At 33.0% G+C, this 18,212-nt stretch overlaps 2 protein-coding genes and 1 long non-coding RNA gene across 4 annotated transcripts; 1 reads left to right on the top strand and 2 right to left on the bottom strand.

The window, feature by feature from the left end:
• Positions 1–1,389: 1,389 nt before the first annotated feature.
• LOC129297553 (uncharacterized) lies at positions 1,390–4,265 on the top strand. The gene is made up of 3 exons (XR_008590216.1): positions 1,390–2,113; positions 2,253–2,290; positions 3,789–4,265. It is a non-coding gene; the product is annotated as an uncharacterized LOC129297553 (long non-coding RNA).
• A 1,584-nt stretch (positions 4,266–5,849) lies between these two features.
• On the bottom strand, positions 5,850–11,182 carry LOC129297555 (vacuolar-sorting receptor 1-like). Of its 2 annotated transcripts, none has more exons than XM_054935882.1 (12): positions 10,633–11,182; positions 9,657–10,352; positions 9,072–9,160; positions 8,878–8,947; positions 8,713–8,796; positions 8,323–8,399; positions 8,139–8,220; positions 7,860–7,945; positions 7,254–7,320; positions 6,963–7,091; positions 6,759–6,865; positions 5,850–6,082 (listed from the first exon to the last, which is right to left on the bottom strand). In XM_054935882.1, the coding sequence occupies exons 1-12, from the start codon at positions 10,928–10,930 to the stop codon at positions 5,987–5,989; spliced, it is 1,881 nt and encodes a 626-aa protein (XP_054791857.1). In that variant the 5' UTR covers positions 10,931–11,182; the 3' UTR covers positions 5,850–5,986. The 2 variants fall into 2 exon arrangements, with proteins under 2 accessions (XP_054791857.1, XP_054791858.1); XM_054935883.1 differs by having other exon boundaries at positions 7,860–7,942.
• Positions 11,183–13,604: 2,422 nt separating this feature from the next.
• LOC129297554 (uncharacterized) lies at positions 13,605–17,970 on the bottom strand. The gene is made up of 5 exons (XM_054935881.1): positions 17,647–17,970; positions 16,044–16,977; positions 15,690–15,785; positions 15,440–15,576; positions 13,605–13,996 (listed from the first exon to the last, which is right to left on the bottom strand). Exons 1-5 carry the CDS (start codon positions 17,889–17,891, stop codon positions 13,819–13,821), a joined length of 1,590 nt encoding a protein of 529 aa, XP_054791856.1. The 5' UTR covers positions 17,892–17,970; the 3' UTR covers positions 13,605–13,818.
• Positions 17,971–18,212: the final 242 nt, after the last annotated feature.

Genomic DNA, 18,212 nt, shown 5'->3' with positions numbered 1-18,212 from the left:
AATTTAACCATCCTCAATTTTTGTAGCCAATCATACAATGCTATCATTTTATGTATCAATTGATGCCACATTTGGTCTGTATCATTCAATATAATCATTAGACTAACTACATAAACTGATTGTAACAAGCCAAAGCATTAGTTGGTACTGATTTTACAAAGAGGTGCAGCAGCTAAACTAATAAGCTTATTAATTTAATTGGAGCTGTGAGTACAAAAAAGCTTATGCTTTGTGCAATTTAAAGAAATTGCTGATGTTTTTAAATGATAGTTCAATTGGCTATTGCCAGAGATTTTACTATTAGTGTCATAATATTTTGCTGAAGATTCTGTATCCATTCCTCATCCAGTGCTATGACAGGTTTGAAGTTCCTTCTAATTTGATCGTATTTTCTTCATCGACTCAAGTGATTTCAAGTATTATCTTACTTTTCCTTGACTTTTTCTGTATAGCTATCTCTATATTTTGACTAACGTGGCAGCAGAGCAAGAATAAGGAGATAAATCTTGTAGCAAGCAACAGTCATAATAGGATTCAAAGTCACAGAGAGCTGATTGTGAAAATTTATTCTTTAAAAGAAACAAAATGAATTTCATTTGCACGTAACATCTAATTGTTTGATTTTGGGCTTAAAATTGACTGTGAAAACAATCATGAACTTGGGGAATTTGATATTCTTTTTTCTTAAAAGATCATTCAATTTTGTTAAATTGTTGGTTGGGTGAAATAAATTTTTGAAGCCAAGCGATCTGATATACACATGTTGTTTCAACTCTTATAGTTTAATATATGTGCCAAACAAAAATGGTGGAGGAGTGCTTTAAGTTAGAGACAAGGATTGTGATGTTTCTCTCAATCAGGGTGGCAGGTGCTATTGGCTTAGCTTGAGCCATCTTTGCTTTATTTTTCATTTTTATCCTGACGTATGTGGTCAAATATTTTTTGGCTCTCATATACTTGACCACTATAAATGCATGCTTTATATGGATGAGATTAACTGTAAACTAGAATTATAGAGGGGACATTGGAGTCAAAAGTTTCTGCTTGAGAAGGAAAAAGACATAATATTTGCATTGTAATTTTAATAAGAGGTTTGTCAATAGTAATTTGAAAGTGAAATTGAGAGATCGAATTTACTTTAAGTGAAAAGTTTAGATATTTTGGAGTTATTGTTCAACATGAGGAGAAATCGATGGGGATGTTGCATGTAAGAAGTTGGATGGTTTAATTGGAGAAAGGCTAAATGCGTTATTTGCAATTGAAGATACCTCATAATTTAAAGGGAAGTATTATCGAACTACTATAAGGCCAGCTATATTATATGGTAATGAATGATGAGCTTTAATGAAATAGTTAGAGTTTAGAGTAGCAAAGATGAGAATGTTGAAATGGATTGTGTGGGTATATACATAAAATAAAATTTGAAATGAGCGTATATGAGAAAAAGTGTTTGTAGCATTTATTGAGGAAAAAATAGTAGAAAATCATTTAAGATGTTTGGACATGTACAAAGAAGACTATAGGAGGCCCTAGTGAGGAGAGTGAAATAAATAATTTTGAACTTTGTTAAGAGGGGTAGAGGAAGGCCAAAGGAAACACTTATGGAAGTTGTTGATTGATATCTCTTAATTAAAGACATTCCTAAAAACTTTGTAAATGATAGAGCACAATGGCATTGTAATCCATAGTTGACCCCATTTAATAAGATTGACTTGCATTTATTTCATGAATGGTCACTTAATTGAATCTGGTTTTCATTGATTATCAATGCTATCAATGCCTTCAATCTGCTTTTTTCTTTTTCTTTTTTTCTTTTTTTTGTACACTTAATATTGCAAATGTTTTCTTGAAAAATCTTAGTAAAATACTTTCTACTTTACTAGCCTTAAGGAGAAATAGACTCGTATTTGTTTTGGCATCAAAGCTCATGGTGTAATAACCTGATGGTGTTACTTTGTGTTCTAAATTTTAGCCTAACATCTACTGATTTGTATTTTCTTCTATCATGTTTTATTGGTTTCTTCTAGATTTTTAAGCTCACTCTAAATTAATTGTTGGACTTGCAGCAATAGCAAGCATATTATTCCTGCGAGAGATAATCTTACTAGGCAAGGTAATACATTTGTATTTAAAATTGATTTAAATATAATAAAGCATGAATAGAAGAAAAAGATAACCTTTAAGGTGGCTCCATACCATGAAAACAATTTTAAAATACTGATGGTTTCTATTCCTTCTTTTCCTTTTCTCAGGGGTCGCCTCCCATAACTCGGTTCACTACTTTGATCAGGTTCTTGAAATCTTCTTGTTATAATTTTTGTAATATATGTGACCATTGTTTGAGAACTGTTTTAACCTTTCTCCTACTTTCGTAGTGGTTTCTTACATGTGCATAGGTTTGAATAGGCATGCCTCTCTGTATGAAAGGGTTTCTTAGGTCATTGATTGAAGAATGTTTCCTACGTTGCAAATTGCAATGTGGATAATTTCTTATAGTCTTAGATAACCACTGTGTTCAAATTTAAGAGGAACATAACAGTTTTTGATTGAAAGCAGATTTTACTAATGTCAATGATTTGATTCGCGCATCACGAGTTGAAAGCTCCAAGTTTCCACCACCACCACACCACACACACGTATATTCCATCTATTGAAGGTGCTTCAGAAGTACTAGCAGTCAGAAGACATGTCTTTTAAGCCACTAACGTTATAGAGTTATAACTGGGGCTAACACAGATTAATTGGCCAGCCTTTTCAAGGAAATGGACCCTCTCTGTAATTTTCTTTGCATATCTTTTTCCATACACAAACTCCTCCATTTATTTAATTATCCATTTGATTTAACAGTAGAAGATTACTGATCTGTGGCAATAAACCAAATATATATTCATTTAGTCACAGCTATAAAGAAGCAATATTATCTATTTATCTTGTTTTTAAGAGCAGAATGGTGATAAATGCACAGCCGTTTGACCATGGAGATTTGTGTAGGAGAGAAAGGAAAGTATTGAGAGGATCCTTTCCTTTTTCTTCAGTAGCTTTGATCATTTGTGCCGATCATAAACCAGGCTCAAAAGCAGGGTCTCAATTACCTGATATGGATGATATATGACTATCCTGTTAGATGATATACGAGTATTTGATTTTCCATGTTTAGTTTTTTTCTTGTCATAATTTATTGAAAATTTTCCCGTACTCGTTATTCCTATCTCACCCACTGTATGGAGCTGCCAAATTTGGTAAGCCCACCATTTGTTAGAAAAATCTTTGTGGGCTCTGCTCTCCATATTTTTACTGTCTTCCACATCAGATTCATCGAGCCTTACTCTCAATCTAGGAAGCACCGATGCTGTAATGCAACTAATATGATACGAGAGAGAAACAATTTTTAAAATTTTAGACTCTATTGGAGGGGTATGTGTGTGTATCTTCATTTTTCAATAACCTCAATGAAATATTTTCAAGCATACCAAACAAAAAAGTACTAGCGGTGTGAAATGTTAAGGTATGATACACGTATTGTGTCAAATATATATTTGGCAAGTGTAATGTGTTTATCATGCCAAACCTATGTTAAGTTTCCCAAGTAAATGGGTTGAAACCTCCATCATTTTCTCAATCTTGACACAGTAAAGCAGAAGACATGGGTCACATTAGTGGATTCACCTTTAGCTGAACTACTCTTCTCAAGCATTCCTATAAATTTATTATCCATGTTCTTGGAGCTATATTGCATCTTTCTGAGTGACTAAGATTTTGTATGGTAACAACCTTTTTGTCCTATGCAGCGGTGCAGTGGCGGCATTTTATGTCTACAGATTGGTACTGGAACGCAAACCACTTGGGGACTCAAACCTGGGAACTGGACCGGGAAATTAGTTTAATCACGTAAGGTTGACATTTTGATGTTCATTGTAATTCGCTATACAAAGATATGTTTCTTACACAAAATGCCGGTCAGATGTCTGCAGATGTCTTTTATGGTGTTTGTTGGTGTTGGTGTTGCTTTAATTTTTCATTTGCCACTCAGTGGCAGAAGATCTGCTTGAAAAATAAAAATGTCAGGGTAAATTTCTTTTTTCGTAAAAAAAAAAAAAACCGGGAGGGATGGAAGAGCAGATTTTTATGTTTATTTATAGTTTAATTTGTTACTGCGGTTGTTCCAGAATGAATTCCTGTATGAAATATAAGACTTGAAGAATCTTGATCGAATCTGATAATTAATCTCAAGTTGTAGGGGGCAATTTTTGGTTCTCTGTCTTCAATATTTTTTTATTTAAAATAATTTTAAGTTGGGAAAAATGCATTTTAGCCTGTTGGACTAAATTTTATTTCGTGACATATAAAACATTAAAATTAAAATGTCATATAATTCCCTTTCTGTGGAACTAGTATGAAATATAACTTCTTTAGCTCTCAATGTTAAGGATTTTTCCCCCTCCAAAGAAGGGATGTTTTCCAGTACAACTAGCATGTGTTACCATCAGTTAGTCTAGAATTGAGATTACAATTAACGCTTTTATTTGAGATTAACTTAATTTTTTCCCCATAATATTGTGCTCATGAATTATATTTGGCATCAATTTTTTGGGTTTTTTTTTAATTTCGCCCAAATTTAGTGGCGTGATTAGTTCTGTGGTGGTATTTATTATTATTTTTTTAAAAAAGAATCCTTGGAGTATGCTTTTGTTTTTATGTTTTTACCAGCAGTCTGCTTTTGTATTCAACTCTTATCTATAAGATAATTTTATTGTAAATATCAATTCATACTGATTTGAGTCTATTAAGATAATTTTATTGTAAATATCTTTGGAGTTGCGCGCAGGTGATAAGGTTTTCTTTTTGGGAAAATTATATATAAGTTTTGTGAAATAGATTTATTTATAAATAAAGATTGTGAAATTCAAAAATTACAAGTAAATCTCTTGGGATTTGAGTTTGAAGTTAGGATAAAAAGATAATAATGTCTTTATTAAATATGTATATATTATATCAGTTAAATAGTTTATAATTATTTCATCAGTAATTTACAATATATTTAATAATTAAATTAATTAATTTAATTATTAAATATGTAAATTTATAGTTGTAAAAAAATTAAATTTATAATTGTAAATTATTAATGAAATAATTGCAAACAATTAATATTAAACATTGTTAGTAACATGATTTTTAACTATTAGATATGTAAATTTATAGTTGTAAAAGGTTAAAATTATAATTATAAATTGATGATGAAATTGTTATAAATTAATTATTTGATTGATGTAATGTATGTTTAATAAAAGTATTATTGTTTTTGTAGTTTAATTTTAAATTACACTCAAGTTCTAAGAATGGCTGTGATTTTTTAATTTTGTGAGATTTACTTATAAGTCTACTACACGAGATCTATATATAATTTTTCCTCTATTTTTTGTATGCCTTGATAACAGCTCACTAAATTGCACAATGATAAAAGTAAAAACCATTTTTTAAACCTTGACTTCCATGCTAAGTATACATTTCCCATGTGATACAACCTCAAGTCACATCTTTCCATGATACTAATTTAAAGATTTTTTGTTTAGTTGAAATTCAAGTTATGATGGGTCTTGCTCTAATAAAATTAAATATTTAATAATGAAACTCGGGTATTTTTATTTATTCAATAATTATATTTTTTTCATATGACTTATCTTGTTCTAGGAAATATAAGTATGTAGTTAATGAAAAAAAAGTAACATAATCGTAAATTTCACAGTTAGGACGATCAATGCTATATATAAAAGATAACTTAATGCATTATTAGAAGATCATATTACAAACACCTAAATTGATATAAATTGTCAAGGAAAGGGAAGCATGATACCAAATTGCCTCATTTATATGCGTGACAAGAAATCATCTTGATCTCTCTCTCCCTCCCCCTACTAACTAAATAAACAACTGCAGAAGATTTCAGGGGATATGTTGGTCTCGTAGCAAAAAGATGTCCGCTAAAATCTTAGATTGCATTATGAGCTTGATTATGGACTTCTGGTTGATTATCCAAGGGCATGTATTGTGCCATAATTGCCCTTATTTCTGAATCCATATATCTCTGCAAATATTTCATTAAAAAAAAAAACAAAACAAAACAATTTTAGGATGTCAATGCTCAAAATGAATTCAAGTAAAATCTGCTAACCATTCACTGTGGGATCCACATATTAGCATCTACCTCGTGAAGTTGTCCATCAAATTGAAGAAGATGGGTAATGAAATTTTTAGTTTTTTAAGTTTGCCTCTTTTATTGATTTGGTCTATTAAGTTTAATTTTTATCAATTGATCTCTTAAGTTTATTTTGATTATCGATTTGATACTTATTATTTGAAGAGAAGGCAATATTGTTAAAATTTGCTGACATAGATAATGAAATATCAATTACAACCATATAGATTACTGAAAAAAGTATAATTATTTATGTACAAAAAAGTATATTAAAAATTTTTTATAAAAAAGAACAAAGCATAGAGTAAGAGACTATATTAAGAAAAAAAAATATCGATTTTCTAGCTAATTTATTCTTATTTAGCTACATATATGTGCCAAGTCATTAACATACTTTATATATTAGATTAATTTAAGAGTTAATTTGTGTTTTAAAACTTAAAGGATTAACATAATATATTAAGAAAATGCAAGGAACTAAATTGATAAAAAAAATATAAACTCGAAAAAGAATTGAAACAAATTTAAAAGATTGAAAGTCTCATTATCCCAAGAAGAACAATACCTGTATTCTGTACTTGTAAAATGCATATCCCCCAGCAACAGCAGCAACCAATATGAACATAATCAGCCAAATAAATCCCCCATTGCCTCCTGAACTAGCATACTTGCCTGAATTTACATCACATTAAGAAAATGGCAATGATTTGTACAGAAACTTCAGCAATTATCATGCACGCTGATAGAAACATAAAATCTCAGGGCTCACCAATACACATATCATTTTCTCGTATGTAGAACAACTCATCACTGCAGCTACAGTCGTAACTTCCCCAGGTATTCTTGCATTTGCACTCTGGGCACTGGCAAGCCATCTTCTCTTCACACTCATCTATATCTGTAACATTGCAACACGAGTCCCACAAAAATATCATTATTAATACTCTATGCAATAGACAAAGCTCAATATCAATGATCTATAATTCATAAAAGTTAAAAGGAGCTGCGCTATTAACAAGCTGTGAATAGTGCAGCTCAACTTGTAACTTTATGCCATTACCTTCACAGGACCGGACTCCATCACCCCTGAACCCAGGTGGACATTTGCAACCTTTTGTACGGTCATCCTGCTCCGTCAGTTAAACAGGGAACCAACGTATCATGCAGAGAAGTTCTCAACTAGACTCGATCGAATTATATGAATGTGAACGTGTAAATTAAAGTGTAAATGGATTCTCTTGAAAAGCATATCTGATATGCTCATATCTAAGCATTGTTTATAAATATGGAAAACAAAATTTTGGATCTTTGCATCTTATTCAAGTTTTGCTATAGGTTCCCGCACTATTTTCCGGTGTTTTAGGTCCTTATAACAGTTTATGGAGGGATCTAAAACACCAAAAAACAAAAATATAAAGATCTAAAATATTCAAAAAAGTGCAGAGACTTATAGCAAAACTTGAATAAAATACAGGGACTTAAGTTTTTTCCTGAATACATTCATACTTGTCTCAGTCTTTTTATCTTTGATCATGAATTTCATCTAATTATTTTCTATCATCCTCACTCTCCAGCCCTTGTCCCAAACCAAAAAGAGAAAAATGAAAGCAAGAAAGAACAAAAGCTAGCATAAGCTGTACAGATTGGTGCATAGAGAAATACTCACAATACAAGCTGAGTAAGTCCTGACACTTTGTGTTCCCTTCCAACAACCTCCATTGTTGATTTCACATCGCAATGCTCCTGAAGCTGCTAGATTCAACAAGCTATTACTCACAAGAATTAAGTGACAAATGCAGTCTTTAAAAATGAAAGACATAAAAGTCAGAACAACCACTTGTAGCTTTCACCTGAAAAGAAAATGAATCAGCACTTGGTTGCAGGGAAAAAGACAGTACAAACGTGTCTGACTGTTTTATACTCCGTACGAGTCAAAATTATTTACCTTCACAGTGGGTATATCCGTCACCTACAAACTTCACATTTTGAACAATAGGGCATTCACACACTCGTCCTCTGAATGTATCCTGTAGTAAAAAAAAGCAAGAAGAACCAGATCCCATGAGAAATAAACGAAGTAATGATGATAAATCTTTTCTCAAAAATGTGATGAACACTTAAATAAATACCCTGCACGCAGTAATGTTGGTAGATGGGTCCTGCCAGCAACCACCATTGTTTTCCAAACACTCGTTTGTTTCCATATCTTCAAAGAAAAATCAGTAAAATCATAAGCTTTTAACAAGGTTCGATTTCAATGGGATAATTTTACGAACAAAATATTTGCCTCCACAAAAATAAAATGCATTTTTTTTTTAAAGAGATGGATGTCAGAAATTTTCCCTTCTGATTTGCTGGCTTTAAAGAAGAAAATCCTTCATGCTAAAATAACATGAGGAAGCATCAGGAAGTACCAAATAGCCAATACACATAATCCATTACCACGTGAGCCTAGGGATGCCTGTGAGACTAATGATTTCCTTAGAGTAAAGAGAACGAGAAAGAAATGGAATAAGGACCTGGAGTTAAACATATTGATGGCTCAGTGGTCTCTTGGAAACCTGCACAGATTGCCTTGAGAACTGCTGCCTTTTCCAACTTACCTAAAATCAGTAGAAAACAAATGTTATAAAGTAGAATATAACTATATAGCCATCAAGATATCTAGAAGAGCTTCCTCAAACCTCTATACTGTCTGTTGTTTATAACAAGAGTAGGCAGTATAGTAACATCACCACGAGGACCCCTCCCAATCTGAAGCCAAAAAGTGGAACAGAATGTGACATGATACCAACAAAATAAACTGTATGACCCAGTTCGAAAACAAGTGCAGCAAAAGAAAAAAAAGGAAAAATAGTTTACAGCTTATAAAACCAACCTGTGCATCCTGTTCAGCTTTGAGAATAGGGTTTTCAGCATCTGCAAGGGGATCTCCTATACAATCTTTAATTTTATTCAGATCAACACCTGTTAAGTGAAAAATAGTGTTTGGTTATTTCTCAACTTAGCATAATGTTGCTTGAATTTATGTCAAGAGAAAATAACAGGACAGCCAGGTATATAATTCTTATTTACGTTGAGATTTGACAATAGGTTTTGTTCTTTCACAGTGACAAAGATTCAGCATTTGAAGAGAAGTGAATTCTAGGGATCTTAAATGACACAAATAAAGTGTAGATTATAATAGTTATTTACTAACGAGTTTTCATTAAAATGATGACATTCGAACGCATTCCTTAAACTGGTCTTGGACATAGTTTTTAGTTCTTGAAAATATCTGCAGAGTATTAAAGAATTTGATAATGAATATCTATGAAACTCAACCACAAGTAAACTAAAACTGATTAATTCATGTATATTTGCTAGACATTCAAAACAACAAAGAAAAATGCAAGTATACATACATAACACATACATATATAAACTAAAATTAATGCAAAAAGAAATCAAGTGTCCAACCTACCTAGAGATTTAATGACTTGATCAGAGCATTCTTCAGTGTACTTGTCCTCTCTCATGGGGCAACGGATTGAGAAGTCGGTGACGTAATCCCACCACTGCCAAGGCTTTCCGCTTTCATTTGCCACTCTAAAGAAGCAAGCCTGGCGCAAGTTCTGCATAACAACATCCTTGCCTTCATACCCTCTACTGAAGTCAAGTTCAGGATCTGGAGCACAGTACCTCCCATGGTTTATGCACTCAGACTTGCATTGCTTGCTGTTTATGAATGCTTCAGGGCAATACCAAGTAATGTAGTGAGGGGTGAATTGTGTGAACCCTTTCCTCTCAAGCAGCTGAGCTGCTCCTCTGAAGTTTTTCACAAAACTGATTTGCATGTCACACTTTGGCCCACACTCATCGTTGCTGTTAGTCCAAAACTCATACTCAACCCTATCATCAGGATGTGGAAGAGCCTCTCTCCAGTCAAGGTTTACTTTAACCATGTCTCCTTTCAAGAGGGCTTTCTTGATGCTATCCCCTAGAGTTTTGCTGATAAGAGCAGAAGGAATGTTAATGTTCTCCACATAATCATCATTTGAATTCGCTCCTTCTTCTGGGGTGTCCATCGTTATTAGTGGCTCCATCCTGTTATCCACAACCAGAACAGCTGCCGCTCCTCCCTTCTGTGCATTCCACGCTTTTAAAGTGAAGAAGCAATCTAACAATGGTAAAGAAGAGTGATCATAGGCATAAACTTCACTTCCTTCCTCCAGAGATGACTTCTCAATATTAACTAACTTGTTCATGTTTTGTTTTGTTTTAATTCCTTGAAAGATACTGAATACATATAATCAAACATCGAATATTCTACTGTTTGGCCCATGCATAAGAAAGAGAACACGTGGATGAATATTGTAGAGATTCTATAAGGGCTTATAAACATAACGAATGATGAGATTAAAGGATGAACAAGAGAGAGAATGAGAAGGAAAGCTAACCTCCACGATCTATGAGAAGAAAGGTGGGAAAACTTCCAGGCCTGGACTTAAAAGGAGCATTATCGAAAATTCTGCAAGCCTTCTGATTCTCTGTGGGGTATACCACAGAGCCAATCATGGTTCCTCCATACTTTGGAACCCCAAAATTCCCAATCGCACATTGATACGTTCCTTTTAACGAATTCGGACTCGTGATTCTTATATTGTTCTTCTCCACCACAAACCTTCCCTCACAACACCCCCAAAGCAAAATCCAAACGCTAAACACAAAACTTATAATCTTTACCTTCTCTACCATATTTTCCTCCTAATAAAAACCTATTATCTCCGAAACGAAAAATCCGAAATCCTAATAATAAATCAGACAAAACCCAACAGACCTATCATGCAAATTAAATCGCATCAAGCAACAGTTTCATCCAAGTCTAGTTCGATTGAGCCCAAAACGAAAATGGGTTCTGTGCAGCGGAAAGGTTTGAGAGTGCAAGAAATTAACCAAGCGTCGAAAGAAATGGACAAAGCAAGTAGAGTGTTAGTTTTTTTGACGATATCGACGTGAAATTTGACGAAGAAAACGGAATCGATGATTCATTGGCCATTAATAGAAGATGATCATGCATGTGTATATATTTGCATGCGATGCGCCATGTGGTGAACTACTTGTATACGTACACCGACTACTGCTCTTTTTTACGAGTTTTGTTCTGAAATTATCAAAGCTGTTACATTTTCAGAGACACTTTTCACTAATCATCTTTATTATTATATGTTTTAATATTATGTATTTATTTTAAAAATATGGATTATTGGTTAATGAAAATTTTTAATTGGAATAAAATTAGAGAAGAAACATAATGGGGCGTTGACTTTCCAATTCAAAAGTGTCAGTTCACAGCATTTTAATCATTTGGCTTTTAATTCCATCCATATAATCCTAAGTTTCTTGGCTTCATTTTAATCATGTAATTTACAGAAATTACATCGTTTTCATGAGACAGACATTCTAAACGAAGATTTTTAGAACTCGACAAATGAAAGTCAAAACTCAGAATTTGACAAAATTATAACCAAATTTTTCAAGGGTTTGGATTCCGTGGGAGCCCCCTGGAAAGATGACAATTATTTCTTTGTCATTATTCAGCGACACTGACTGAGAACAAATTACTGCCATGCAACGTAAATTAAAATTACAGATAGATTCTATCCAACATTTAATGAAAGTTAAATAAAAAAATTTACAATAAAAATTTATTAAGATAATTTATAAATAAGATTAAAAAAAAATTTTATCTTATGAATAGGATTGGAGAGAGTATCATTGTCAATTGTACAATTAAAACCAACAAGTACGGATTCGGGCAATTTTTAATGAACCAATAAATGTTGCTCCCATCAATTTTTTGTTTTTGATGAACTGTTGCTCCCATCACTTCACTCAAAATTAAGTTATTAACTTTGTTTGACAATATAATGCCTCCTTCATTTTAGATTATAAAAATTTTTATAAAATTATGTATACAATCAATAACAACTAAAATATTGGGGACCTAAAGCTAATTTTTACATTATCAACAAAGGTTGGTCAAATCCTATGCTAAGAAAGCTCATAAACACACTTTACAACATTATTTTTTAAAATAAAAATATAAATTTTTAAAAATACTTTCTATTTAATATTTTATTTATTAAGAATATTAAAATGAGAGAATATAATAGAAAGTGTATTATTGAAAAAAATTCATTAATAAAACGATATTTTTGTTAAAGTATATTATATTTTGAAATATAAAATCTTCTCAAAAAATATCTTATAAGTTGGGATGAAAATAATAGTAAACTTCTCATTTAATCTTTATTTAAATAAAAAAAATTTAAATTTACTTTATATTTTCTTTTATGATTAATGAGTTTGAATAGAGATAATATTATAAAAACATGATTAATATCCTATCAAATACTTTAGATTAAAGACCAAAATTTTTTTATAAAAAGCACCATATAATTGGGCTTGAAGAGAGTAATTTGTAAGACTCTACTTATTGGCATTTGATACAAGGCGAAAAACTAATTTGTACTTTCTTATAGTTTTTTTTAATTTAAATTCTTAAATTTATTTCATTTCAATTGAATATTTGTAATTTGATCTATTATATTTGTTAATTTCTGAATGTTAACATTCTTGAATTTTTTTAAAAATGAAATTAAAAACTTACATATTTTCACTAAAAGATTAAATAACTTTATAATCACTTATATAATTTTTATGACTCATTTATATAATTATGTTTTCTAAATAATTTTTATACATAAATAATTTTGATTGAAAAACACAATAAAAAATGTAAACATTGTATTAAATTAAATTTTATTTTATTTTTTGGCCAAAAATGTTAAATTAATTTTTTTAACTTAATCATGCATTAACAATTTATTAATAATTTTAACTTTCAGAAATTAACACACCAAATGAGTTAAACCATAATAATTTGATTAAAACAAAAATAAAGAAAACTTCAGTTAAAAAAATAAAGAAAACTTTTACCATTTAAAAAAAAAGTTGAAGAAAATTATAAGTATCTGCAAATTTTCCTAAAAATAAGATCACTTATAAAATTTAGTCAAATACCAATGAAACATTCACAAAAACGCCCTTACCAGTTATCTCCTTCACTCTTAGCTTAATAACATTAGTTTGATTAGGTACAACATTGAAAATTTGTTAAAAAAAAATATTGACATTATCTAATTTTAATTAATCTCCTTAATTTTATGAAAGTAGTTAACATGACCATATAAATAAGACGAAGGGGGAGTACGTGAATGGTATAACTTAAGTTCCATGGGAACCCCTCTAATTCAGCAGATGACTCGATTGAGAAGATTCAGGTTCGGAGAATGTTGGCAAGGTTAATTAAGGCAATTGAATGAAAATGAAAGAATGACTGTGATCTGAATCTGATCACACCATGCGCTTCTGCTAAAGTCTTGTTCTATATCCATTTATGTTGGTAAGAACCACTTTTACATTTGAACAATTTTAGCCTAATTTCCATTTGCCAAATGGTCTGTTCTGTCTTACATATAAACCACACATGCTTATGAACACACCAAAGGGCCTCCTGAAAGAAAAGAAGTCATACGGAATCCAATCCATGTCCATTGCTATACAGGCGGGGTTAAACAATATTACTCACGCTTATCTTCCTCAATATCTTCCACATATGTAAGATCTGTGGCACTAGACCCTTTTCTTTCTTTCCGGTCCAGCTTAGCAGCCACGTCGCCGCTCATCTTCATTACGCCACTTGTCAGAGAGATACCCTCCTCATCAAAGTCATCTCCTGTTCCCTCTAAGTAGGCATACCTAGGAATCAAGGTATTCATTTGTCAGGTACATGCCAGAGCAGAAATACCAATACAAGAAACATGCAAACCTACAGAACCGTCAATTATAGATAAAGAAAAAGTATATGCAGATAGTACAAGAGGAGATATAAAAATGGAAATATATATTTTATACATATGGGATTGGTATAAAGATGAGATGTTGAATAAGCCTCCCTCCTCTAGCACAAGACAAGTGACCCTTGATGTATACTAGTCCTTGACTAATGCATGAATATCTAATGCTTCCAACAGACTCATTGCACAATCACATTTTTTTCTAGTCAGTATTTCTCTTAATACAGAAATACATGAATATAAACGATTCAACTTGAAAAATTAAACTCTTCTCAATTAACTTTAACACCACCTTAGCAGAGGACATCCCATGTAATTCAAGACACCCTTTATGCCAAATAAAAATAGCACTCATCCATTTCTATGCAATAAAAACATATAAACTAAATTATCTTCTCTTTTACATCTAATGAAAAAGGCAGATATAATTTTGCTTTTAATTTTTTTTGGGAACCCATGCATTACTGGACAGGATAGTGATCTAATATCTATATAAAAACTAAATATTTGGCCACTGTTTATTCATTGTCGTGCCATTATTACTTCTTGAAATACACGTGATTTCAAAACTATTTGAAGCTACTTGTGCGTCAGCACAGGTGACATTTCTCTAGTTAATATAACAACAACAGTAATATTGTCATTCACTTTGGGTCAGCTTGATAGAAGTGAAAGTGAAAGATATCAGAAGGGCTATAATCATAATGCATCAAAACAAGCTTCATATCTAGATGCATTTTCAGTTTCTCCTTCATCCATTACACCTTCAACCAGCTAAACACATCCTCAAATTTTGCAATGAACAAAGAATACCTGAAGGCACCAATAACCACTTTGAAACACAATCTCAAATAAAATGATGAGCAAAATTATGTTCACCTCCCCTGGGATTTTTAGAACCTACACTCCACCATCTAGTTTCAGTTTATATGGAAACCTCCGTCATATTAACAAGAATGCATCACCAAAAGGCCAAGTTAATGCTTATAAAGACTTAAGGGCGTTTGTGCAATATTGTTAAAACTATGCGGAGTTTAAATGTGGGGTTTATAAACTTTAGGGAAGGTTTTGGTTTTCAATTGAAACCAGAGAAGGTGTAAGAATTGATTTCAAAACTTCAGAAGAGGTAAATGTAATTGAATCTGAAAGTAAATAGAAATAAGATATACGCATTTAAGTAGTTCATCAGGATGATTTAGAATTTAGATTGCGAAACTGCATAAAAGTCAATTAATTTATTATTTCAAGTAAGCAAAACATAATTGAAAGGAGAGGACTCATGATACAGTCATACAAATTCAACAAAAATACCCAACTCTATAAAGCTCATAGAAAAGGATGGTACCTAGTAGGGTTACGAGAAGGAGCCCAAAGGATACATATCACCGCCAACAGAGCATATGCAAGAAGCGTCCAGAAAGCAGGAATAATCCAAGCAATTCGCCACAACTCACTCAAAGGGTCAGTTGCATTAAAGTATAGCTGGTCAATAAAACCTAGTTAGCAATAACTCACAAACCAAAGCAAAATCCTTAAGTACTCCAATGCAGTAAATCCCATAGCAAAATATAAATTTTTTTCCCCAGCAAAACTACCTCAAATCCAATCCATGCAATAGAGAGCAGCACAGACACCGCAAGAGTATTAGTAAATTTTCTATAAAGCTCCAGTTTAGCCATGTTTCTCCTTATCTGCATCCAAAAATTAAAAGCAAAGATTAAATAAAATTGATTCTTCAATATAGTACTGCACATTTCACAGACGAAAGCTTGAATAATAAAAAGCACACAAAATAAGAAGAACCACTAGCCTCAGCAAAAGAAGAAAAATAGACATACTATGGCACGATCAAAATAGCACACAAATACAGAAGGATAGACATACTAAACAAACAAACTGAGAGCTAAGGCAGCAATGAGAAGGTTGAAATCCAGTAAAAAACAAATTACCTGAAGTTTCTCCAATGTTTTAGATAAGGATGAAAAAATCCAAAGAATAAAGCAGGTGTCTAGGAAAACAACAGGAAGGACCAAAACTAACTTTGTTTTCCCAGAAAAATCATTGATGTTGCCCAGGTTTTCAACAAGCTCAAGAGCCTCTGATGCAACAAAGTAAACCAGCCCAAGAAGAAGAACCCTTGAAGTGATACCACCAAGGGTTGGCCTCACCACACCAAAACCCATTGAGACAACCAATAGAAGAAGGCGAGAAAGAGTCTTTTTGACACAGCTACATGTCACAGCCCACAAAGTGATTCCCATTGGCCTAGTTCCAGTAGAATTAAAATTGACATATTCAAAGTACCATATAGCCATTTCGCACATTCCAAGAGCAATTACTGCTGTAATGTGGTAGTGCAGCTGAATGATATCCTTCCAAAACTGAACAAATCGCAGGAACCAGACAAGGCCAAGCAGGAGGTATGCTAATGACATAAAGCCATAGAACGTCATAAGAGGAGCCATCTTCCCTGGCAGATAACCATCAGGATTCCTCCATACAGTCCTTCCTTTTACAATTGTCCCTTTAAGCTGAGGGTCACAAATCATAAAGTAAAGGTAGTACATCCCTGTGCTATTTATTTGGATGCTTTGCGTTTCCATTTTAACTTCTTCATTATTTCCTTGGAAAAATGTCTTAATCCGTTTAGGAAACTCAGAATTTTCTTGGTTTTTCAGAATGATAACTTCCCCAGTAGTGCAGTGTCCCTCTTTAGAAAGAGTAGGTGTGCAGCATATCAAATCAGACTTCAGAAACGAACCTCCAATTCTTTCTCTATCCTTTACCTCAAGTATTATGGCTTCCACCAAGCCAGTGTTTTGCTGCATCTCATTATGCTTATTTGCATATTCCTTAGGCCTCACAAAAGTGACGGTGTCAAACCTGCAGTTCTATAAGTGAGAATGAAATCATCCTCAATTAAACCAATTAAGATGAACAGTTTCAGCGGGCAGCTAATTTTTTTCATTGACAAAATCTACGATTATAAGCCAAATCTGATAATCACCCTATCGCAGCTAACATCAGGTATAGAATTTCTCATAGCAGAGAAAAAGTCCGAGGCCATAAAAGTATCTGCTTGATAAAAAATTATGTCCTAACAAAAGTAAGTATGGTCTCAGGTTGCAAGCGGGATGAAACTCACAACCACCCACTGGGAGCTTTCATTTCATGCCACCAGGCTACATGGCCATTGTTGCAATCCTGCTGTTTCTATTACACGTATATGGTAGAAAGGGCCATCCAAAGTAAGTCAAGAAAGGGCTAATTGAGAACCTAGGAGGCTTGGCGTTTTGCATTACTGGGCACTCAGAATCCAGGCAATGAAGACAAAACCAAGGTAATAGAGCTCGTTCCGATAACACCGATATAAAATATGCAGCAGAAACAAAACAAAACAAAAAAAAAAGGCGAAACGACAAAGTGACTTTGGAACGATTATCAAGAGTGTAAACCAAAGGCATGGAAGAGGAAATGCATTTAGGCAAACAATTCAAGGGAATAAGGATCCCTAGAAAAGGATCAAAATTCCAGTTAAAAAAAGAGAAGTACCTAATAAAGGACTTGCCCTTGAGAGGCTTGTCTGGGGGAACAGGAGTAGAAGAATCGCGAATCTTAGAAGCGTAAAGTCCTTCGCTGCCGCCATGGAAGAAGAAAGCATTTGACCTATGAATGAAAGCTTCGTTCGCATACTCGTGGATTGAAGCATTCACGAGCGGAATTATGACGCACAGAGAAATGACGCACTCGAGGAAGAACTCAAGTCTCTTGCTCTTCTTCATGCTACTGCGTAGCATCCCTTGAGCTAGCTTGCTTGATTGCTATTCTTTGTGCCGAGATTTAATGTTCTTCAGATTCTTCTAGGCGTCTGGAAGAAGTTGAAAAGGGTAAAATGGGAAGGCCAAGGCGCTTCAGCGCATTGATGCCTCCTCACAGCGCTGAAAACGACATGAAAGACAGCCGGCCACTGCAAAAACGGCGACGTTCTAAGCTTCTGATCCGTACTCCACCTTTTTTTTTAAATTATTACAAAGCCACCACAAAGCAGTATAAAGGGATTATATTCTAATCATATTTAAAATTATGAGATTAATATAATCTATCAAGGAAACATCAAA

The sequence above is a fragment of the Prosopis cineraria genome, unplaced genomic scaffold, assembly GCF_029017545.1.
Source record: "Prosopis cineraria cultivar Desert tree isolate PC_DT_omini unplaced genomic scaffold, ASM2901754v1 PC553, whole genome shotgun sequence".
Lineage (NCBI taxonomy): Eukaryota > Viridiplantae > Streptophyta > Magnoliopsida > Fabales > Fabaceae > Prosopis > Prosopis cineraria.
The sequence above is the reverse complement of the archived record's forward strand: the minus strand, read 5'-3'. Positions and strand labels throughout refer to the sequence as shown.

Coding starts and splice junctions, on each gene's coding strand:
- LOC129297554 (XM_054935881.1), bottom strand. CDS start 17,891: ATGCTACGCAGTAGCATGAAGAAGAGCAAGAGACTTGAGTTCTTCCTC. Junction 16,978..17,646: donor AAGGGCAAGTCCTTTATTAG/GTACTTCTCTTT, acceptor ATAGAACTGCAG/GTTTGACACCGTCACTTTTG. Junction 13,997..15,439: donor CCTTCTCGTAACCCTACTAG/GTACCATCCTTT, acceptor CTTGATTCCTAG/GTATGCCTACTTAGAGGGAA.
- LOC129297555 (XM_054935882.1), bottom strand. CDS start 10,930: ATGGTAGAGAAGGTAAAGATTATAAGTTTTGTGTTTAGCGTTTGGATT. Junction 8,797..8,877: donor AAACAACAGACAGTATAGAG/GTTTGAGGAAGC, acceptor TACTGATTTTAG/GTAAGTTGGAAAAGGCAGCA. Junction 7,321..7,859: donor GGACTTACTCAGCTTGTATT/GTGAGTATTTCT, acceptor CTGACGGAGCAG/GATGACCGTACAAAAGGTTG.